An 18,981-nucleotide genomic window follows, 5' to 3' on the forward strand; every position below is an offset into this window, starting at 1 on the left:
GCCACCCCCACCGGTTACACCAGAACAATAGAAGAAGCAATGCGCATGCGTGTACGCCCCTACTTCTACCAGCGCGAAGCTCACGTTGTTCCTTCAACAACGCCGCTGTAGTTAGCAGTGTCTGCAGCAGTGCTGCTATCAATGTTGTGGTCCATGATGATCGCTGTCTGTCCTTGTTGTGTTGTCTTCTTCTTCCGGATTTTGAATAGAAGCCGCTTTTTGTTCTGGTCACTGACGTATGTGTATACGTCACTGCGTTAGCCATGTGGCTGTGACGCAGATGTAAACGAATCCGCTTTCGCTGTAACAATGGAAACGAAACGACGCCGTTCTCAGATCTTCCCACTCTGGAACCCGTTCTCAAAAACTATCGTTTTGGGGTAGTGGGAACGCCGGCTCCGTGTGGCCGCGACAGCCAAACGATAAGAAAAAGTATCGTTTACAGTGAAAAACGTTTTCGTGTAGCCGTAGCCTAAATCACACTGAGACGAGGCTTTATGTGTTATGGCTATTTCAGCTATGGAGGACGCCTGTTTCAAAGTTGCGAAACTTACCATGAGAGGCTACTTGATTTCTTACTTTAGCTTTCTCCTAAGCTCATCACCTCCCAGCTATTTATTGCATCCAGCCACCTTGTAACATGAATGTCTTCTGATGCCATCTAGGTGTTATGATTTACAGCATGTGTGTGTGTGTGTGTGTGTGTGTGTTTAGTTTTCTCCGTGGTGAAATCCTTTTATGTTGTAGGATGGAGTAGTTTCCTATAGGACACGATACCTAAACCAACTGTTGTAATTGTTTCATGTGTGTTTATGCAAGTAACAGTGGAAGTTTAGACTTGATGAATTCATTATGAAATCAATACTGTACTTTAGATTGTGTGAACAGTAGGTCACTGTTTGATTTCCTAATATAAAATCATCGCGTTTCGGAGTGCGTCCACGTTCTAGTTTGTTATTACGAAATGATCAAGTTTGCTTGACTAACTCTCTGTGCAACACATGTCAACTCTCGCCTGAATTGTATTTTCTTATAGACGCAGTTTTAAATATTAACTTGTAAAGACGGGAAAAGGATGAAGCAAAACAAAAGACGTCACAAGCTTTTGTCTTTTTAAAGCAAACATGACATTTGACCAACCTGTCAAAAATACAGCTGAGTCGTAAAATCCTAAAATTACAAACCGGACCCGGCCTTATCATCCTCAGCCATTTTTAATCAATGCATTTTTCTTGCCTCTGCTTGGCATTGTCAGGGATTCAGTTTGAAAAAACAGGTCCTGCGGTACAAAGGTTGGTTAGTCGCTTCCTCGTCAGCAGAGAATTGGTCACTCAAGTCAATTGTCAAATAGAAGTATGAAATATGATCCGATCATTTTAAATGTTCTACAGATGTGTTCTCCGATTGGCTGCCGAAATATTAAGGAAACGCTTCTCTTTAGGTTTCACCGTCAAGTTTGGTGGAGTGATTTTTGTCATATTGTACGGCTAATTCTAACAAATCGACTTCCCGGTTCATTTAAAAAATCTCTTTCAAATTTAGTCAGTTTCTGTTTGCTGAGAGACTAGAGGACCATGAACTCGGTCTGCATCTCTGTTTCTCCAGCCCTTTTGTAAATTTTTTATTTATTTTTAATCACTGTAGGTTGGCAGCTCTAGTTTAATGTGAGGAGACTGAGTTGGACTTTGTTCCTGCACGCTGACTGTAGACAATGATGAGCACCTGATGAACAGGTTTCTTGCTTGCTGGTCCTCCTGTGCCCGAGCTGCACAATCCAAAACACATTTTAGATTCAGTGTTGGATTCAGTGATACACCAGCGCTGAGGGTTAAGCTTGGTTATCAAAACGCTTCTGATTGTTACAAAAGTTTTTAAGCTAAGTCAGTGAGAAAGTATGGGATGAATATTACGATTTATGGAACATGACTCATTAGCCTGGCGTTGCCACCTGTCACCACAGATTTAAGGAGCTGCTCTATCCAAGTATTTTCTATAGAAATGAACTAGGTCTAAAATCTCATTTTAAAAAGGGATCAATGCATTTCTGTATCAGTCTCATTCTCGTGTTGTTTTTCATTTGTTTCAATACAAAAAGATTCCTCTATCTTATTTGAAGTGTGATGTCAAAACTCTCCTTGAAAGTGTCCCACATTGCCTCATAGCTATGAATCCCTGTCCTGCTTTTAGAATAGGTAGTGCTGTGGTGACAGTTGAAAGCGATCCAGAAGCCAGAGGCTCTGTCAGTGGTTTGAAAGTAAATACTACTGTTTACAGTAATGCTGTACAGTGTTCTGAGGGTGGAGACACCAGGGTTTTAAAGGTGGGGACTTGCGTCAGAAAACTGTTGTAGTGTTTGCACACATCAGCAAGCAGATTGGTATTAGTATTCGACACCTTAGCATTCATTTGAAGCTTTTTTTTCTTGGGTTTGAACTTTTTTTGTGGGTACACAATGAACAAATAAACTTCACACATGGTTTACCAGGTTAATTTTATAGAATGAATCTGTTTTATTACATCCAGTTTCTCGTTTTCTTCCTGGATACAATGAATACATGAACCTTCGGATTATATTTCCTTTTTTTTCTGCCCCTCTAGGAAAAAGGCACCACTGTTATGAAATGGTTTGCTTCCCCTCCCCTCCCCCACTCTACTCTTTACTGTTTACGTCTTTGCATCTACCAGCCAGCTCTCATGCATGAATTGTATGTGTGTGGAACCATGTTTATTAATTTATTTGTGTTGTAGTTTATATGTTGTCTTTATAGTCTTCTAACTCTGTGTACCTCGGCCTGTGAGCTGCCTTGAAGAGGGCAGTTCGCAGAAAGAGGCCCCTGTCAATGACAAACGAAGTGATAAAAGAACATTGTGTACTGAAGGCTTGTTCAGCTCCAGCTTTTACATAAAGACATTCCAGTGCCATCGAATCAACTCTCCCCATGCTGCCTACGAAATAAAGTACGAGTACTACGAAGTAAAAATGCTGAAATTACTGGCTTTAACATTTCGATGGGTAGAGGGTGTCGGATTCAAATGGTTTGTTGTTTTAGATGAACTGAATTAGAATTTTGCACTGAATGACTGCGCTGTATTATTCAAAGCTGAAATAATGCGGTTGTTGTGTAGGTTTTTTTTTTTTTTTTTTATTTAATTTTTTTTAGTTTTGGTGTATGAGGTTGCTGTATGGTTAATGTAAATGTGTAACCACGCCATGTGTGCAGACGTAAATAAGTGATGAGTCTTTGTCCTTCTGCTATCCTGGCTGATGTGCACACACACGATGGGGAATACACATATTTTTGTATTCACACTTACATAAACTAATCCTCACTGGCAAAGTGGCTTCTCCTATCAGACTGTATTATACCACATGACTGCATCCCTCTGTCCCATTGTCCTGAGCCGATGTTCCTGATGCCATGTTGCCATGTTCCCAAGCCTTTTTGATCCTCGGTCTGACCGGGACCGGTGCGCCAAACTGAGACTGCAGGTCGATTGTGCAGCTCGGCTTTAAAAAAAAAAAAAGAAAGAAAAAAAAGATGTAATAGCTTAAATTTGTGACATATTTAGGAAAAAGATTTTTTGTTCTGATGTTAGATTAACTGTAATGTGATTAATAATCAACAGTTGTTATTGTTGGTCCCTTTTTATTCCCCACAAAAATGCCAAATTTCCTAGCCTGGAAAACCAGCGCCAACTGCTGGACGGCAAAATGTTTTGCCTGCGGTTGGGTCTGGCCTCAATCCACTTGTCATTTTGAAAATACTGCCCTGAATCTGGCAGATGGCAACTAAACCAATCACAACGCAGAGATGTGTTTTGAATCAACGCGGGCGGGCCAGAGGGTTCTGAGGGAGTGACGACAGAGCAGTGCGACGTTGGGCAGTGGAAGCGAACATAGACAAGCGAAAGCACAACAAGAAAGATGGCGGCGGCAATGGAACAGTGCTCGTTTGATTCAGCCTTGGCACACAGCCATTATAACGAACAGCCTTGCCACTCTGTATTAAGCCCCATTGTACCGGCTTTTTGGCTGCAGTTCCACCAGAATTCCACTGGGAGCGTCGGTGGAGACCAGAATGAATGGGGCCCAATGGAGCTAGATGCTACAAATGGTCAGTTTCACCTAAGTCTCCTCAAGAGCGCTCAGATTTGAATGTAGTTTCTGAGAGCTCAACATGGGTTTCAAGTAAAAAATCTACTGAACGAGTACATATATCCCTTTGATTTCTTACTGGTTGGCTTCTTGTTGTCCACAACGCGCTAGCATTGTGCTAATGACAGCTGGTCGACCAGCTATGTATGACGTCATATACACTTCAAATCCTTTTTTTAAGCAAATGAGTGGCTCTAAAAATCTAAAACTCAGCCATGGGTATTTTCTAAACACCCTCTTTCGAAAACAACATTCGAATTACTAGAGAAAAAATTATATCTTGAGATAAGGGCACGAAAGGGCGTATAGCTCCATAGGACTCCATTCATTCTGGTCTCCAAAATTGGGCGCCCCACGTGGAAAGAGGGTGGAACTGCAACCAAAATCGCCTCGTTGGAAACCGGAAATGCACCGTGAGTGGCGTATCTGTCCTATTATAGAATCTGTGCTTGGCATCAGTTTTGGAAGAGTCCCCTCCCACCAAAGCTTTCTGTCGCGCTTACTACGTCACAGTCAGTTGCGCTGATTGGTCAGAGCGTTGGCCTATAGGCACAGACGCGGTTTGAAAGACAACGGGTTGTGCTCATCAACAATGTTCCGTTGTATCCATTGATCGGTGCCAGACTAAATTAGACATCCAATCCATTTAGGCTGGTTTATCAGGCTACAAATTTCCTACACACCCATCCACAGAATTGGTGGATGATTTCCTTTTCCATATAATGATATTAAAGTAATCCCATTTCACGGCGTTTGATGCACGGGTATGTGACCCTGAGCTTGGGGACATTCTGGCAGGCATTTTGCTCTATTTCATCTAGTTTTATAGACCAAATAAAGCTAGTTATAAACAAGTTATTGTAACTTGTAATGAAAAAGATGGCCAACATGTTTGGTTTGGTCTTAATGGAAATAGCTTTGATCAAACCCTCTCTGCTTATCTGTTGACCAGCTTTTCGTTTCCATTAGAGTGCAGAATGCTTTCGAACTTCGGTCATCTTACTTTTTTCCTTTGTGATTACAGCTGAACAACACCTAAATACTTATCATCAGTTTCGATTGATGAAGGAAGCCTGCTATTCGTCAGTTGTTTGTTGGCTTGCTAACTTCACAGGAGCCAGTCTTTCTTTGACTTGGTGATTTGACCTACTTGGTTTTCCCGGATAGCTGCCAAACAGAGGTGTGTCTGTTCGGTCCTCCTAGAGAAAGGCTCTCATGTACATTTTGAAGGATTGCTGTGCGTCACAGCGTCGGTGTGACCAAAGAACGATACTTTCAGATCAGAAAGACAAACGAGCTTTACAAGTGGCTGAAAGTGGCATAAATTCTAAAATTTTGTGGCCTTTAGATATAGTGAAGGTACTCGAGTCTTTGATTAAATTGTAAGTGTCTCGCATTAAAGGAAAACTGAATCACGTAATTGCATTATGTCATGAACTGCTGAGGGTTATTTAAGGCTCTAGCATGGTTGTCGTAATGGCTCGCGCGAGCGGTCTTGATGACGTCACGGTTTCGTGCCCGCCATTTATAGTGGCGCTAGTCGATGCGCCAGTAGTTCCAGTTTTCTCCGTTACAGAGGTGTCGCTGCTACGTGAAGGTTACCGCTACTCTCCAACCACGAAAGTGGAGAAGAAAACAATGCCCCTGTCATCAATAATACTGCTGAAGTATCTGGAACATGAAATGGTGCTTAGAACCTTGACAGCGAAAAGGCGACGAAAGAGAAAGATTACTTGCATAATATCTGATGAGCCTGCAGAAGTTGAATCATAGGCATGATGGTGCCCATCTCACCTCCAAATTCCTGAGCATTCTCACCCATTACTTTGCTGATGAGCCTTCATCATTATAGTCTGATATAGTAGTTAGAATATTGTTATAGGATCTTTAAGTGTATTGTGTTACCCTTTCTTTGTTTTGTTAGTGTGCTTCAGTGGACACACTTGGGAATTATCGTTACCTTTCAGGATGCAACAATAATAATAATAGATCGGTTTTATATAGCGCTTAATACTCAAAGCCGCTTCCAGTGAATGAAACAACAGCAAATTCCTAACGACACAAGTTATTTACAAATAATTGCTCAAAGTATTTTACATGACACAACCGTCAGCCGTGAGCCTGTTTTCAAGTTGGTCCATCCGGTTTGTCATTCTCCACACGTGCCAAGTTACAAATTTTGACTGGTGCACGACAACGCGCTGTACCGCCTTTTCATGGCGTACGCCAGGCCAGAAACGTCCTTTTGACGTGACGCGCCATCCGTGCCGTGACCGACGCGTCAACTATAAATCCAGCTTTACTCCTGTTTCCTTCCGTGCTGCATCTGTTTTCGCGAGGTTGCGGTCTGAGCTGGAGCTCCCATCATGCGGACAACACTTCAGCAGTCACAGCTCAACATAATCTGCCTCTTGTTTGAATTCCACGACTTCCGTTTGTCTCATTTGGTTTTCATCAACACTCTTCAACTTTGTTTTTGGTTTTCACACAACAGCGTCACTGCACGCGTTTCACTCAATGCGTTTCATTCCATGCTGGGATCCTATTGGTTGATTAGGAGATGCTGGTCATAGCAGCAAATGCGCTGCGAGATGATCATCCTAAATTTTTAGCACTGTCGGGCTACCTTTGGTCGCAGGACCATAACACAGGCAGTCTTTGAGTCTCTCTCACAGTACAACGTAAGGACACTGTTTAGGGGCCACCACCAACCAAACCTCCAAGATTGTCAAACGATTGTTGGCCCAAAATCATGCAGTTTATACCAGGCGTGATGGCTTTCCAGTCCAACGGGAGTTTTTTTTTTTTTTTTTTTTTTTTTTTTTAGGTTTCGTTGTTTTAACTATGTGAGGAATAAGCAATAAATGCAGTCATGTAGCATGGGTGAAGTGATTGGCTATATGTGAATGATTTTGTCAGTGTTCATTTTTAATTTTTTTTTTTTATTGCCATTCATGTCATTTATTTAGAAAAATACAAATTGAGTACCAAACAGTCTAGGATGGGTTACTTGCCAAATGATGTGTGTGAAAGAGCGGGGGAGGGAGGGAGAGAGAGAATCCCCTTCTGTAAAGACTACAGTATTATATTTTTGTTCTTCCTTTTTTTTTTTTTTTTTTTTTTTCAAATAAGTGCAGGTTGTCCTTAAAGCTAATTCAGTTTGAGTAATGAGGATGATTTGCATATCTATTATTGGCTAACCGTGCCTTTCCATCCGTTCTGAAAGCAGGACTGGAAAGTAACATGTTGTAATTGCATTTCCTCGTTTGAATTAAACATAAAGCAGACATTTATTTTATTTTTTTTTTTCTGCCATTTTGCCAATGCAATAGTGTCCCTAAAGATGAAGAGAAGCAGTCTGAGACCGTTTGCCTTGTGTGTTTAAAGGTCCCTGTTGACATTGAAATTTATATTTATTTTTTTTCCCCACATATTTTCACACCCCTTGGGTTGCACATTCATGTTTATTCAGTAACTAGGTAGTCCTGACATGGTAAAGACAGCTGGAGCACTCTCATTATTTCAAAAGGACATGGAGTCTAAATGCTGGATCAGAAATAGTTCTCAGTTTTCGGCCAGTAACGTAGGCCTTCCTGATCCGTAATGCTGTACAGGCCTGTACCTTTGTGTCAGACACAGGCCTCGGACATATTTCTTGGAAGGGTAAGAAATCTACCGCTGTGTCTCTACTCTTCCAGTACAGCACGTCAGCGCACAGCTTTGGACTACTTACAGAAATGAGCTCTTAACTCAATGCCCGTTGGCTAATACAATGCCTGGAGTCCCAGCGTTTAGCAGTTTCTAGTAAACCCTTTTGCTGCTTGTCTTTAATGTCAAAGTCAGGGAAAATGAGGGATGAAAAATAAATAAGTAAAAATTATTTTTGATCCACTTTTCAAATATAGCTCCAATTAAGCTCTGAGATCGCGTGGTGATGACTGCAGATTTAAAAAGCACCTTTTTAACGATGCTAAACATTATCAGACGAGGATGACATTTTGATCGTGTGTTGCAAATCTACAGTTCACACTTAAAGAAGCCACTTGACTAACTGATTGTGTGAAACTGATTTGTCAACAGATCCGAGAGGTTTAAGATCAGCCCTGCACTTCAGATCAGTGAAGAGGGGTCGGGGTCTCTCGTCTTTTTATCAGTCACGTTGTTCCGGGAAGGGTCCGTTTCAGAGCTTTGGCTGCGGGGCCAGAGAGCTATTTGCCTGTTCAGCCAATGTGTCCTTGCTGCTATGAGGATGCACCAGCAGGGAGGATTATGGAGGATCAGCAGGCTTTAAAACAAACTGCTGCTCTACATTATTTCATGCTTCCATGTGAAGGAATATCGAAGCGCACATGCACATGCAAACTTAAACGCACACAGTCGGTCCTCTTAAAGCAGGGCTTTTTAGGCTCTGCACCCTCTCTTCCTCCAAACAGTGACGGCATGTTTTTTTTTTTTTTTTTTTTTTCGTCTGCTGGGCAGATGCACTGGCCTACTTTCCTACTTTGTCTGGTGAGCCCTGGCACGTATCCCTGGCCTACAATCCTCATCTGCCCGGATTGTTTCCTCAGCTCTTTTTCGTGTCCTATGGCTGCCTCCCAGTTTGTTGTTTTTTTTTCTTTGCACATAAACCATGTGAATGTACAGTTCGAATATAGTTTGTCTGGCCGCTTGAAGAATTTATTCTCAGAGGAAAATAAATCCCTCTGGGAGATAACGGCAGTTTTTCTTTTTTTTTTTTTTTTCTTTTTTTTTTGCGGGAGCTTTTTAAGGGGATGCTTTGTTCTCTTAAAGCATGTGATCAGGCGCGATGACGGCCCAGTTTAAAAGGACTAACTCAATGCATCATCATGCTGTTATCCATCGGTCTTTCTCACACAGTTAACTACACTCCCAAGTTCCTCATATCATACATAAAATTTAATCCGTTTTAGGGAAAAACAATCACAAGACTTTCCAATCTGTCAGGAAGGCAGACAGACAAATGTAGTGATTTAACTTGGGACTCCTGTCAACTTTTTGCAGCAACTGTTTACTGATATTTTTCATTTAGGACAGTTGAAGACAACACACGTTGTGTGTGTGTGTGTGAGATAAGGAATGAGATAAACAAGCTGGCCTTAGAGTCGGGTCAGGAAAAGGAAAGACGGCAGCTAATCTACTCTAGTTCAGGCTATTTGCAGCATGACTTGCAATGTAATGTCATGACAAAGATGAGTTTGTGTGAGTGGGCAGAATGGCAAGGCAAACTTGTGGTGATTCTTGTGGACTTTAAGGATAACCGTGTCATACCAGTGATGGATGAGTGAGAGGCAGCGCAAGACCTGGGGCCAAAGAGAATGATACCCACGAGATAACAGGTCCTCATGCCTGTTACCTTTGAAAACTTGTAATCACCAGGAAAAAGTCCTGCCTGACAGGAGATGAAAGCACACTTTGCATGCCATGCAGCTGGTGATAATGTTGGACTGCCGTGGGCAGATTAATCCCTCCACTTGTTGTCTTTGCAGTTTCGTCTCCTCTGTGTCAACCCAGTCGGTTATTTCAGTACAGTTGATTTGGTGGGGTTGTACGATGCCCCCATGATTCTGAATAGTCCCAAAGCCAACAGGAAATATCAGGGGCTTTGGCTGCTCGGAACCAGTACAGACGGTGTGTTTGGGCATTTAGGCAGTGTCTCTGGGCACATTTGTCTAAAGTGATCCTCTTCAGCTCATGTGAGGGGAAAGAAAAGAAAAGAAACGAAAAGAAAGACATTGTAGCATTCAGAGAGGAGCACTAAGACTGAGGCTATGTACACACGTAGCCGGGTATTTTTAAAACTGAATATTCCCCCCCCCCCTCCGTTTATAAAATAATTTGTATCCACATTACCTCGTTTTCGAAAAAAACACCTTCCACACATAACCGAACATCTGCGTTTTCACCTGTCTTGACAACCCAAATGCATTTGCTGTTTTGCGCAATCTGCCCTCGTCAGCTAAATAATAAAGTGTGCACGCAACTTTTTTGAGCACACTGACAGGTGATCGCATGACAGTGGACTGCCCCTCGATATGAGGACGTAATAATTCCGACAGTGACAGGAGTGAGGACCGGGACATGCGAAATTGTCACGCCATTCCTCTGGGAGTACGACTTGGGCGTGTAAAATCAAGGCAGTAAACAGCGCCTGCACAATAATAACCACCACAGTTCTGAAGACATCCATGCTTCTTCAGTAAACAAAGGTCGCACTTTAGACTTTAAAGCAGATTTGTTGTTGTTTTGGCGCATATTGTGACGTTCGAAAACGCAAAACTCCGGTTATCTCTGTCTACACGCAGCTGCATAAACGGAGTTTTCAAAAATCTTCACTTTGCCCGGAGTTTTTAAAAACATTCGTTTACGATGCGTTTTTATGTGGATGACAGGTCCAAACGTAGAAAAATATATTCGTTTTAGCAGATACCCGGCTAAGTGTGGATGGGGCCTGAGTGGAGTCTTGAAGAGGCTTCGCAGAGATCTCCAGGTGCTTCTGAATTGAGAACAGGAAATGGGGATTATGACACAATGAAGAAGAGGGTAGTTGCAGATTGCTGAGTCATAAATCTTCTCTCTGGCTCCTCCTTCCCGAACACGACCCACCGCTAGTAACATACATGGCACATTTAGTGTTCAAATGGTCTGTATGTCTTTCCATTTGTGGGTCATACTCCCACCTTTGCATAACCGTGTTAAGTAAAAGTAGGTCACATTATCTCAGATGCACCCCCAAAGCAGATCCTCGCAGATTGGCTCCTTAGTATTTTTTTCTCCCTTCACCAGCTTTTTTTTTTTTTTTTTTTCCCACCTCTGTAAGGAATGTCGGCACTCAGATATTTCCATTCATTCAACCTCCAGCCCCCCTCGAGGGGAAAAAGCAAAACAAAGCCAAAAAAAACCCCATCCCACTTTGTTTGGCTTGTGTTTTTGCATGTATTTCACTAAAAGCTTTTTGCTGTTGAGTGGCTCCACGTCTTTAATCTTTGTATTTGGATATTTCTGATTCCAGTATAGGGCTTTTTTTAATATAAAAGTCCCGATGAAGCCATGGTTCAATGAATCACATTATGGAACTTTATCAGATTTGCATCTGTCATTACGGAAGCTTATAAGGATGTTTGACTTTATGACGCAGTCACCCAAACCTGTACTCAGGTATTTGATCTGTTATCCACCCACGTCTGTTTACACAAGTGTTCGTGTGCCTGAGTCAAAGAAGGCCCTTCATCAAATGGTAACCAGGTAGGTTTGGGAACCTAAATGGCTTAAGACATAAGTGGGTCAATAATTAAATTAGTCAATTATATTATAGTAAAAGCAGCTATAAATACAGATGCATTAGAAAATGATACCTTTGCATGATGAGGTGACTATTAAAGCAGAGCCTCGTGCAGCTCATCTGAAACTGGACAGTTAAAGAGCCAAGATTTGTCTAAGAAAGTCCGCAGAGGTTAAGACCATATCCCCACATCTGTAAATGTTAACTTTATGTCACGCCTTTTGGAGAAAACAATTACACGACACTCTGCTACTTGTTACACTGTGAAGGTAAACAGATTGCGCAGTTAACAGACGCCAGAACAGTTGAATGATAATGCTTTAGGTAGTTTCCATCTCCAGATTCCCATTTAGACATGAATTGCATCACGTTGGTTCTTGTGTTTTTGGTATATGGACGGTGATATTCATGTGCTCTGTTGTGACTGTCAGCACACCATATTCACACTTTAAAACGGATTTGTGAATTGATTTCATGATTTATGAACTGTTTCAAGTTCAGAATCGGGATGAATAATCTATTAAAGCTTTTATGAAATATTCATTTACTGAGCGCATTTTAGAGCCCCCTTTTTTCTGGGCCTGTATCTGTAACACTTAAATCCTTTGAAAATTTTGGTTTAAGTCACACAGACATCTCAAACTGCGTATAAAAAACAGTTAAAGGAACAGAGAGCTACATTTGCTGCTGTCTCAGATAAAGGCTTTATGGTTTTTTATTTATTTATTTTTTCTATGTTCTTATTTTTCCCGTCCATTGAAAACTATGATGTTAGCACACATGGCTTCTGTAGTGTAGGCAGGCACGATCTCTTCAGTGCATCGTCTGACATGGTTTTCCTGTGAATCACGGGGAGTAGATCTCGTAGACGTGACTGAACATGTCATTTGAGAATTTTTCTTTTGTCAGACCATGATTAACTGTCATTTGTTGAGTTACTGAATCGATATTTGCACTCAAACGGTTGACATTAAAATTCTATTTTGTTTCAAATGAAAAGAAACAAAACGACTTTCACATGCTGTCCTTGTGACTTGCTGGGAGTCTGTTACCAACTCAGATGACCTCTTCAGTTAAATAAGGGCAAAACATGTTTCATCACATGTTCCATGTGTGTCCAAGACTGAAGACAGACATTTGAAATGGAATACATCTAAGGCTAAGCTAAGTTTAGCTTGGCGCCTACATTAGTCCATGGCTCGTATTGTATTTACCACCTAGTATGTATAGAAAGCCTGGCGTTCAGGTTTCCCTCACTGACTTTGTGGCCTCTTTTAGTCAACTGGCCTCTTTCTTAACTGATTGAGAAGAACGAAATTGACATAATAATATAACAAAGGGTGACACCTAGAAGCAAGTGTCATTTAGAGCCCCAGAACATTGGAACATACATCAGCGGTGATGCTTGCCAAATGAGGGGGAGGATTCATAGATGTGTTTTAGTTTGCTGACATTGACGCATTTTACCTTCACTATTGTTTTTGCAAATTGCTTCCAAGCTATTAGGGTCTCGGTTTGTGTTTAGTTCAAAACAAAAAATGTGTCCATTTTGGTGATGTTTGGCATTGCATTTAAACTGCTGAACTACCAAAATGCAAATTGTCGAATGGTAGAAGATAAAAGAATTTAACTTTTTTTTTTTGCGCTGAAGTGCTATTAAAGCATAGCAGGAGATGGTATGTCTTGGACTCATTTCCGGCCTGTTCCCGAAACACTCGCATACCTCAATTTTAAAGCCTTCCCAACACATTTGGCATCAAGTTACGCTCACCAACCACGCACCCTGTAATCGCAGCAAAATAACAGCAAAGAAAATAAGACTGAGGAAAGTAAAAGCATTTCAGCATATTCTCTTGTCTCTTTTGGCTACTGAATTGAAATGATAAACCTTTCAGTATGTCATGAACACTTATCATTGGAAGGTACTTTTTCTGTCGAAGAGGAGTTGCCCATGTATCTCCACATTGGGTCTTCATTTAGAAATCCTCAGCAGTCACAAGAGTGACTCCACACAGGGTTATGTCACAGTTGGGAATGTTTGGGGACCGGATACGAACTGGACTCTGGAGAGAGCCTCAAACTGAGGAAATTAAAAGGGAAATGGTTTTGTCTATATGTTTTTATACAGATGAAGGAAAAAGATTCTAATGACACTCGAAAGCATGAAGGATGGTGCACATGTTTCTTTGTCAGCAGAGATCCACCTTTTCAAAAGATAATTTTAATTACCAGGATGTTGTTGACATATGTGGTCTCATCATTCAATCACCTCGAGTGATATATAGAGAAGAATACAGATGGAGAGGCTCTCTGATTGACAGAACACGGTCTTGCACAGATGGCTTTTGCTCAGTGGTTGCAGGTATGTGTGCGGCTCTGTATTCGCCTCACTCCTGACAGTCGGGCTGACAGGGTGCTAACATGAATGTCCATGTGCCCTCCTCTTCCCTGCTGCTGATATTTGACACCTGCAGGAGAATCGCTGTCGTTTGAGCTTTACTCGTGTGCTTTCTGGCTGAACTGGGTCAGAAACTTTCACTTTGAACAAATGTACAGTTCTACAGGCATTGTATAACACAGTTGCACAGTTCTCTGATCTGATGACATAGTTTGTATTTCAGCGCACAGTTCTGTTTGAAATTCAATTCAATTCAAAAATACTTTATTTATCCCAGAGGGAAATTAAATGTTGATGTAACTCAATTAAATCAAAGAGTTATTATAGATGCTGATGGCTGTGGGCAGGAATGATTTCCTGTAGCGGTCCGTTTTGCATCCAAACTGAAGAAGCCTTTGACTGAAGAGACTCTGTTTTCTGATAACAGTCTCATGGAGAGGATGTTCAGGGTTGTCCATAATTCTCTTGATTTTATGCAAAATCCTTCTTTGCATTATTGTCTCCAGAGGTTCCACAGTCGTCCCCAGAACAGAACCAGCCTTCTTTATCAGGTTGTTGAGTCTTTTTGTTGTTGAGTGATGAAAGTTAAGGACCAGAGTCTAAAGGGGTCTTTGTTTGGTGTTTTTAGTTCAATTCAGTCTTCATAATAGCAAGTTATGGCTCACGGCTCCAGAGAAATTTATGCGTGATTTATTAAGCTCAAAGTGGTTAAGTATAGATGCAGTTTATGGGTTAGTTGGCATCACAGCAGAGAAAACATGCTGAGAACAACCTCTCGCTGTGTTCCTCATCCCATTTCAACTCAAGTGACAAGACAAATAAAGTTCAAGCTCAGCAAAATGCAGTACAGTTAATCATAATCTAATTCAATCCAAGTTCAAATGAAATTAAAATCCTATAAAATACCAATATTTAAAAGTAGCCTGGCTAAGAAAACCATTGGACTGCATCACATCTTCAGTTTTACTCAACCGTTTGAGTGGTGAGAAGAGAGAACAGACATAATTAATTTATGATGATTTAATCATGCTTATCGCTGTACGTGTCTCTGTTTGGATGAACATGGTGAAGTTGCATTTTTCCTAACAAACATTCCCTTCTCTGTGTTTCAGGTACCCCAGTCAACATGTGCATTGTTCAGAGCAGAGCTTGTCTGGCTCAGGTCCGTCTGCCCAGGACAAAGACTCTGACAGCCGCGAGCATGAGCAGGACCCCACACAAAACCAGGTGTGTTGAAGCTGCAGCAACATTCCCCTGTTTAAAATGTTTTGTTAACCGTCGTTGTTGCAGCAAAAATAAACTATGTTTTCAGTTTGGCTGAATCTAACGTCTCGGCTCTGAATTGGTGAGATGCATAGTTTGCATGACACCAAGAGGATGCTGGTAGGAGCTGGGTCATACACGTTCTTGACCTACTGACCCCTGCTGAGCAGTCAGAGGTGTGGAAAGAGAAGGAGCAGCTATAGAGATTTAGTGTCTCCCCCTCTTACTCTCTAATATAGTTTATCCACTGGACTTATATCATCTGAGGCTGGTGGTAGATATAAGATCCATTCTCCCTGCTCAGTACAGCTGACAACAGGACATTTGAATGACTCATTAAGTGAGATATTTTAAAACCCCCCCAAAAAATTGCTTCGGTTGTGATTTTTACTTTTCTAATGACTTCAGAACCCCAAACATGCTGTTAAGCACAGAATCTAAAAGGAGTTTTTTTTTTTTTCTCATGATATGTCCCCTTTGAAGGGCATCGTGGATCTTGTGTTAAAGTATTTTCTTGCTCAAATATGGGGCAAAAGTTACCTATTTTTTTACGGGGTCTACTTGGTCAGAACTCCCCCACCCCCCCAGAAAGGATAAGAATGTTCAGTACAATAAAATTTGCTCCTCTTCAGGTACATTTTTACTCTGAAAGTAGCTAATTTCCACGTTGTGTCACATCGTCAAGTTAAACATTAGCTTCTCTGTCAAATGAGTCCCAGAGGTCATAGTGATATAGGTGAGGACCAGTCGTGCAGGTTTGGGGTTCAGGGTTTACGAAAGCTTTTAGCCATTCTCTACTTTTTAATATCTTTCTTTAGCCTCATGGCCTTTGTAGTTGAACTGTATTGTTCAATGGGGGGGGGGGGTTGATTGTTGTTGGTCCGCAGTCATCTGATGCAGGCTCAGAGCTCTGTGTAAGTCAAATTTGAAATATCCTCAGTGCTTATGAATGGGTCCTAAAACTGTCTGTTAATGTGCTCCTTTCTGTTAGAATGAATGATAATTTGTGGAAGTGAGTGTTTGGTATGAGAACAGAAGAAAGGGAATCATTGTTTGAGCTTCAGCTACAAACAGGCCCACCGGGGCAGTTCAACCGGCCTGGCAGACTGTCATCAGCCTCATAACATGGTCTTTGTCCATGAACAGAAGGCTATTTCACCTCCCAGATAACATGCTTTTGTCAGAAAATGCCCTTTAGAAATAAATTAAAAAGCTTTTATTTTTACGCTGCAAATAATTTCTATTGTTGTTATTTTGTGATATTTCATGTTAGTTTTTAACATCTGTCTTTTTTTTCCTCAGGTGGTGGAGGAGTGGGGGACACCCGCATCATACGATATGGGATTAGAGACAGAGAGAGGAGAATGTGAGAAGCTAGCAAATGTACATCATGAACAGGTAAGAACACACGTGTCGTTTACTGTCAGATTCCCACATCATCGAAGGGTAATATTGCGAAAAAAAAAAAAAAAAAAAGAGAAATGCACTCCATAGAATAAAACTGAGCGACGATATTAGACGTAAATATGTTTTTGTGTTGTGTTAACAGACTGTGAATCTGCTGGAAACCGTGGTGGACGAGACAAAGCCAGACCCAGAGTCGGATACTGTATCTGTTGCTCCTGAGCCAGAACCCACCCCAGAACCCCAGGCTGACTTGGACTTGCAGACTCGCTCCCAGGTCCATGACCTGGATGCCCCGGTTCACGCCACACCAGAAACGGTTCCGACAGTGGGCCACCTGGCCGCAGATGCTCCAGCCCCAGCGGAGACCTCGAGCGAAGACCTTGCTGCGAATCCCAGCCCAGACTCGCACCCAGCCACACCCCCAGATGAAGCTGAAAACATACCTACCTCACAGAGTGCCGGCCCAGCCCACACAGGGTAAGCTCGGATTCACTTCATCATTCCAGAGACCTGGCCCTTTGGCATTAGAAGTTGGCTCTAACCACAGAGAAGTTTCATTAGTCAACTGAAAATACTAACTTAATGGGCTAGAAAAATCTTCCTCTATTTGGAGTTAAAGCCAATTTCAACCCAATCCAGGCATAATTTGGTATTAAACTGTTGCTGTTGTCATCAGTTATTACATATTTTTGTTGGTTAACTTTTGTTCCCTTCAGTTTTATTTTGATTTCTTATTTATTCATTTTGATTTAACCATGAATTTACTGATCACAAAGTGAGAGACTTGCTTAGACGACGGGACATCCTTGACAACACTTTTCATGGAACTGGTGGCCAGCATATTAACTTACACTACACTGGACCTTTTGTTTTTTTTTCCTGATGGATTTTGTGATGCAAACTCATGAGCATTGAGGACAAGCATCGGTGTGGATATGGAACTTTGACCGAGATATCATCTGAGTTGAACCTGAAAGAAGAAAGTGTGACCAGTGGGCATCAATGTATTGAGCATCAGGACATTTTAGTCATAGTTTCTGGATGTGTACATCACCTGCCCAACCAGCGAGCAACCTCTCTACCCTTCCTCGCAACCCAGCTCTCTCCATCTTTTCTTCCTTCCTCGCCTTCTCTCTATCTTGCTCTGTGTCTTCCTTTCTCCCCCACCCCATCCTCTTGTCTCTAACCTCCCCAGTGTGAGGAGGTGTGGTAAACGCGATGTCCTTTCTTTCCCTCAGTGCAGTGCGGGTTGCCAGTGCAGGAGATGAACTCCCAGTAGACAGCTTTGTCATTGCTGAGCACTCTGATTCACAGTGCAGGTTCATTCCCCCCGAACTGGCAACCTGTGAAAATACCCCTTTTGGCCGCCCTCTCCTAAGGTGAGTTTCAAACCACCAGAAGTTAATCAAAGCAAAGAGACAGGTAATCCAGGTACAAGCTACGCCTCTCTGCTGTGCGCAACCGTCGACCGCTGGCCTTGCACTCCACTTTTGCTTTTTTATTAAAATTTTTTTTTCAATGATTATTTTTTCCATTTTGAATTTCCTTTTCCCATTGTTCTGCCTGCCTCAACCAAGGACTGTCCAATAAAGTAATAATTTGTTAGTTAGGTGTCAAATATTGCTGTACACTCATTTGTTTTTACCCCCCCATCCATTCTTCTCTCTTCCTTGTCTACCTCGTCGGCTCCGTATCTGTGACGTAGTGTGGATGATGTTGGTATAGAAGACCAACTGTCAAGCCAGAGTCCCAGCTCTGATCTTGAGGAAGAAATTCAGTCCACTCCAGGACAAGTGGATGGGGAACAGCAGCAAGGGCAGGAACTAGAAGATGGGCCGTCAAGTTTGGTGCAGGAGGGCAACGCATCCCACCACCAACACCACGAGCAGCAGGTCAGTAGCTTTACTGTTCCAATGTCCCCCCCAAAAAATGGTTCTGGAATGTAATTTTATTTTATATGGACGTCCAATTGCGGGACTGCAAGTATGTTTTCAGTTGCATCTCAGAAACATTACAGAATAACAGTTATCGTTTGTGTCATTGGTTTTGGAAAACTATCCTTGAGCTTGTATCCTTCCCCAGCTAGCACTGCAGGCAAATAACCATTCACACCCACACCTACAGCACAGATCATTTTGGGAACACCAAAATCTGTGTCTTTGGACTGCTGGAGAAAAAATCCATGCAGGCACATGGAAAATCTGAAAACCCAACACAGAAAGGCCCCAGAACAGCTGCTGCTGAATAACACTAACACTTCAAGGGGCATAATCAGTGGCAATGTGACACTTATGGGTCTGTTGCTCAGTCCATCTGTCCACCAGCAAAACATCCTCACAACTACTGGCTAATTAGCTCAAATCTATTTATTGAGCACATCTGCTCAAGTGAAGAACGGCCTGTTTCATGTTGCTAATGCTGAGTCAACCTCGTTCTGGTAGTTTTTTTTTAATGGTC

At 41.9% G+C, this 18,981-nt stretch overlaps 1 protein-coding gene across 4 annotated transcripts in view; it reads left to right on the forward strand.

Moving 5' to 3' along the window:
• Positions 1-18,981, forward strand: part of suco (SUN domain containing ossification factor) — a 39,810-nt gene that overhangs the window by 4,149 nt on the left and 16,680 nt on the right. For 3 of the 4 annotated variants that reach the window (XM_075484612.1, XM_075484613.1, XM_075484615.1), the window contains exons 2-6: positions 14,967-15,081; positions 16,420-16,515; positions 16,667-17,001; positions 17,763-17,903; positions 18,230-18,416. In XM_075484612.1, the coding sequence (XP_075340727.1) occupies positions 14,967-15,081; positions 16,420-16,515; positions 16,667-17,001; positions 17,763-17,903; positions 18,230-18,416 (874 nt within the window). The remainder of the gene's footprint in view (positions 1-14,966; positions 15,082-16,419; positions 16,516-16,666; positions 17,002-17,762; positions 17,904-18,229; positions 18,417-18,981) is intronic. The other variant, XM_075484614.1, reaches the window with a different exon arrangement.

The sequence above is a fragment of the Odontesthes bonariensis genome, chromosome 15 (assembly GCF_027942865.1).
Source record: "Odontesthes bonariensis isolate fOdoBon6 chromosome 15, fOdoBon6.hap1, whole genome shotgun sequence".
NCBI lineage: Eukaryota > Metazoa > Chordata > Actinopteri > Atheriniformes > Atherinopsidae > Odontesthes > Odontesthes bonariensis.